The sequence below is a fragment of the Pteropus vampyrus genome, unplaced genomic scaffold (genome assembly GCF_000151845.1).
Source record: "Pteropus vampyrus isolate Shadow unplaced genomic scaffold, Pvam_2.0 Scaffold564, whole genome shotgun sequence".
Classification (NCBI taxonomy): domain Eukaryota; kingdom Metazoa; phylum Chordata; class Mammalia; order Chiroptera; family Pteropodidae; genus Pteropus; species Pteropus vampyrus.
Genome location: NW_011889345.1, coordinates 18,943 through 23,779, shown reverse-complemented (window position 1 = coordinate 23,779; position 4,837 = coordinate 18,943). Strand labels below are relative to the sequence as shown.

At 56.2% G+C, this 4,837-nt stretch overlaps 1 protein-coding gene across 1 annotated transcript in view; it reads left to right on the top strand.

The window, feature by feature from the left end:
* The window catches only part of LOC105308298 (probable threonine--tRNA ligase 2, cytoplasmic), a 44,188-nt gene that overhangs the window by 26,796 nt on the left and 12,555 nt on the right, over positions 1–4,837 (top strand). Inside the window, exons 14-16 of the mRNA XM_023525474.1 lie at positions 172–328; positions 693–855; positions 3,362–3,499. Of these exons, the coding sequence (XP_023381242.1) occupies positions 172–328; positions 693–855; positions 3,362–3,499 (458 nt within the window). The remainder of the gene's footprint in view (positions 1–171; positions 329–692; positions 856–3,361; positions 3,500–4,837) is intronic.

The window sequence follows — 4,837 nt, the reverse complement described above, 5'->3', positions numbered from 1 at the left end:
CGATTGGAAGTGAACAGACACCGTTATCCACAAAACATATCCGAACTATTCTAGTTTCCTCTCATCGGCATACATGGTTTCAAGCAAATTGGCCTTGAACGAAACTGCTAAAACAAACCTCTCAGCACGAGAAAGCCCTTCGCCCTTCATGCCTCAGAGTAAGAGCCTAAGCGCTCGGGGTCACATTGCCGATGGGACGAGGTGCCAGGAGCGCTTTCCGTGGAAGACGGGGGGGGGTCATAGTTCCAAGAGGAGGTAGTTGGCGAGTCACGTGCTCACCGTGCCGCTGCTGGGACCTTCCTCGGGGAGCCGAGGGCGGCGGGAACAGGTACGTAGAAAGTCAGTGGTATGAGAATTAGACAGTGTCAAACGGTGGCCTTTGCCTGCTGTTCCTGGAGCCTGCCTAGGGACGCGTCTAAGAGACTTTGCTCAAGAAGTGGCCTTTGAAGTGGATCGTGAACGGTACGTGGAGATTCACCAGGTGGATGGGAACGGGGACTAGCGGGGTTCTTTCTCAGAGGCATAGGGATGTGAATTAAGCTTCCACAATTCAACGTTTATTAAAGTGGCGATCTACGAACCAGAGTGGGCTGCTGACAAGTGTCGAGGCGTAACCGTGACATTCCTGTTTAGATACTGACTCCGTCTCTTCTGTGCTAAGTAAGCGCTGTGTGTTACTCCGTCTTTTCCAGTCTGATGTTTGCCCACCGTCCGCGATCTTGGAGGGAAATGCCCGTCAGGTTTGCCGATTTTGGAGTTCTTCATAGAAATGAGCCGTCAGGAACCTTAAGGGGCTTGACCCGAGTTCGCCGCTTCCAGCAAGACGATGCCCACGTCTTCTGCACGGTGGCGCAGGTACACGCTGCAGCGGGCCGCGGGCCACTCCGACGCGTCTCGCAGTCTTAGGGGGTCGCTGTGAAATGACGTGTTGTGTCCGGTTTCCGCGGTCTCGTTCGGGTCTCACACTGCGATTCTCCGGTCTGGGGCCTAGATCGGTAATCTCTTGACATGAAATTTATTATTCTTTTTTCCTGTAAGCTTTCTCCGGTTTCATTAACTTAAATAATTAAGTCCGATATTTGAAGGGATTTGGTGGAACTTTGGATGCTTTTGATTTTCAGTATTGCCTGGAAGTTAGAGTTTACTTTTTGCGGGTTTTCCTGTTAATCGAAATTAAATTTGTCACGCGAAGGGCCGCTATCAAATGATGTGACCTAATCGGCGTGGCTAGAACACCCCAGCCAGTAACAGCAGAGTACGCGTTGTTCAAAAGCGCACAGAAAACATTTACCGAGGTCGAGAACGTTCCGGGCCATAAAGTAAGTCTCGATAAATCGAAAAGGGTTAAATTCATAGAAAATGTGTTTTCCGGCCACAGTTCAATGAGAGTAGAAATCGATAACAGAAAGCCATCTGGAAAATCTCCGGATCTTTGGAAAGTATGTGACACACGTCTAAACCGCCCACGTGTCAAGACATTAAAAGGTAGATTAGAAGACGTCATACACCAAATGAAATGGAAAAGAAACATCAAAATTTGCGGGATGCCCTTAAAACGGCACAGAGAGGGACGTTCGCAGCACCAGGTTCCCACAGAGCAGACCAGCGTGGTTCCAGACCAGTCGCCACGGCTTCCACCTGACAGACTGCGGACGGGAGGGAGCTGCCTGAGCCAGCGTGAGAAGACGCAGCATCACATCAGGAACGATGAACCGAAAACCAGCACAAAACGGGAAATCGCGGGGGCTGCCACTCGCCACCCGTCGGCGTGGTCAGACGGCGACGGGCGTTCGGAGGACATGGCGGCATTTGGCATCGCGTTCGCCGGTCGTGGGACCGTCGGGGCGTACGCGCGCCGCGAAAAACAGTCCGGCAGTTTCTTTAGAAGTCAGAGTCCGTCCCTACTGGGTGACCAGTGGCCTCACTCTTTTGTTTTCCAAGAGAAAAAGAAAGCGCGTGTCCATACGAAGACTCGTACCCAAGCAGCCTGATTCGAAATGGCCAAGATGTGCAGACGGCCCGAATGCCCGATAACAGACGACGGTAAAGAAACCGCCGAGTCCGTACAGTGGAGAACTGGGCCGCGACAATGCCTGATCCGGGGGTGCGTGCGACACGGGGGTCTCGGTAATCACGCTCAGTGCGGGTCGTCCAGGCTGCGTTGAAACGCGCCCCCCTTGCCCCTCGGGGCGGCGCCGTCCCGGCCCCCGGCCTGCGCTGCGTCCTCTCCGGCCTCGGTGCCGTCTGGGCTCAGCCCGTCTCCCCCGGCATCTCCGCTCTCCCTCCGGGTCCGGCCCTCGCTGGACAGGGCCCGGTGGACGTGGCTGTTTGGGCGTCTCAGGCACCTTCGCAGTGGCCCTGTCCAAAATCGGCCCCCTCTTCTGCTTCCCACACCCCCTGCCCCCCCTGCCCCCCGCGGGATGCACGAGCACCCTGTCCAGCGCCCAGGCCGGGACCGCGGGCGCCCTTTGCTCTTCACGTCGTGCGTCCAGTTTGTCACAAGCCCTGCCGATGGCGTCCCCCAAATATACGATGAAGTCCTGAATAATTTCATCCACTCCCTACTTCCCAGCATCCAGTGCGGTGCTTAGCAGGTAATTACCATCCGTTAATGGACGAAAGGATAGATACCCTGCAAACCCGTCAACTTCTCCGCATTCCAGAGGCTTCTCTCTGGTTCAGGCTGCCCCTCATCTGGCTCCTGAGATCCCACCTGCTCCCTAACAGGTCTCTCTTCCAATCTTGTGCATCTGCTTCCCACACTTCAGGACGAGCTGGGTGGCGTCCGTCTGCTAAAAGCCCTGCGCTGGTTTTCATTGCTCTCAGGCTAACAGGTGCAGACTTGCCCCCGGCTGTGAAGGCGCCTCATTTTCTCTGGCTCCCGCCTGCCTTCAGCCCGGTCACGTCCCTCCGTCCCCTCTGTGAGCTCGGTCACCTCCCCGGGCGCCCCCGTTCCCCGGGCCTTGACCTGCAGCATTTGCTCTGCTCCGGAGCCACCTGCCCTTCCTCCCCACGGAGGACTCTGCCCCGTTCCCTGTCGCCGTCCACTGTCACTTCCTTTGGGCAGCGCCTTTCCCCCTCCCGTGCGCATCCTTCGAGGTGCGGCACCCTCGCCTGCGTCCCTGTCCACCCCTGGCCCGGGCCGGGGGCCTGCGGCAGCCTGCGCACTCCTGGCCGGTGGTGGCATTCTGTGAACCCCCAAGGAAAGAACGGATAAATGACCAGACGACGTGGTGGGCTGTGCTCTGCAGTAAAAACGTGCTTTATCTGTATCTGACGCGAGGAATTTATTTTCATTTTTAAAAAATGCCATAAATACATCCGATCGGTATTCTAAAACATTTCTTCGCTCTAATTTCAGATCGAAGAAGAAATAAAGGGCTGTTTGCAGGTTCTGCAATCTGTTTACGCCACATTTGGCTTCTCCTTTCAATTAAATTTGTCAACGAGGCCTGAACACTTCTTAGGGGACGTCGAGACGTGGGACGAAGCTGAAAAGGTAGGCGGGGGACGAAGTGCTTCCTGCTCGATTCTGTGAACACGGAAAACGCCTGAGCGACTAGCTGGCGTACGCGAAGGGGCCGCGCCCCGCAGCGTGAAGCTCAAGTCCCGGGGCCCATGGTGGGCGGCAGAACGTCATCATCGAGTTCTCTTCGTAGCGTAGGGATGCCGCTTGTTTCGCACTGGAACGTTTACATACCCGGTTTTCGATCCTGCTCATCAGAGCCAGTCGCTAGTAGCCAACGTCGTAAGTTTTTCAGGACGTCCCTTGGCTCCTTCGTCAGCAGCTCTGCTGTGTCCACTCCCCGGGAACCGCTGTGAATCTGTCGCCCCTTGGGGCGACACGACCCCCGCTGCAGATCTCTCCTGCGCCCCCGGACTTTGCATGAGTGTTAGGGTCCCCGGCAACACTTGCACGAGTGTTAGGGTCCCCGACAACGTTACAGCCCCACCCGCGCCCACCCAGGTCCGAGCCGACGGACGTGCCTGGCCCAGCACGATCGGCCGAGAGCCCCAGCGCTGTAGGCGAGGGCGGGGGACAGCGGCGAGAAGGACGGCTCGAGTTCTCTGTCACGGGTGCCGGGCACTGCCACGGTCAAGGCCTGTGATGGGCGTCGGTCCCGGCTCCATCTCCACGTGCGCGGGCCGCGCGTGAACCCTGAGCTTTCTCAGTCTCGGCCGCGCCCGCTGGCCGCCCCGACCCTGTGTCCCCAGGCCCACGGAGGAGCGTCCCCTCTGCTGTCCGCTCCTGCCCCAGTCTGGCCTTTGTTTGGCTTCGTCTTCCCTGGGAGCCCCGAGAGTGCTTTCCGTCTCTTAAGTCGTGTCCCCCGCGAACACACACCAGTGTCTGTTCTTTCAGAAACAGAGTAGAGGGAGGAGGGTGGCCGCCCAGCCTGCGAAGTTGCCCCTGGGGGTGGCCTCTGTGGTCCTAAGGAGAAAGGACCTGGTCTTGGAACCCTCACCGGGAGACAAAAGCCGAGGTGTGCGTAAGGCAGAGGGGACCTGCGGCCACAAGGACCGAAGCCTCCCTCCCTAAACACGGGCCGCGATTCCGCAGGACGATTTAGGAAATTACCCCTCCCCCCCAATTAAAAAATCTGTTCCTGGGGATCGGGTACCATCTCAATCATCTTTATGTAGTTCTTGTTCAGTAGTTTACTTAATATAAAAGATACTCAACATATATTGAACTAAAATAGAACGTCATTACGAGTTACAAGAACTTACTTTTCTGAGCTAACGACAAAAAAATAAAACGTTTCATTCGGTAGAGGTTTTAAATGTTCTCTTTAAAAAAATAGCAACTGCAGAACAGCCTGATGGAATTTGGAAAACC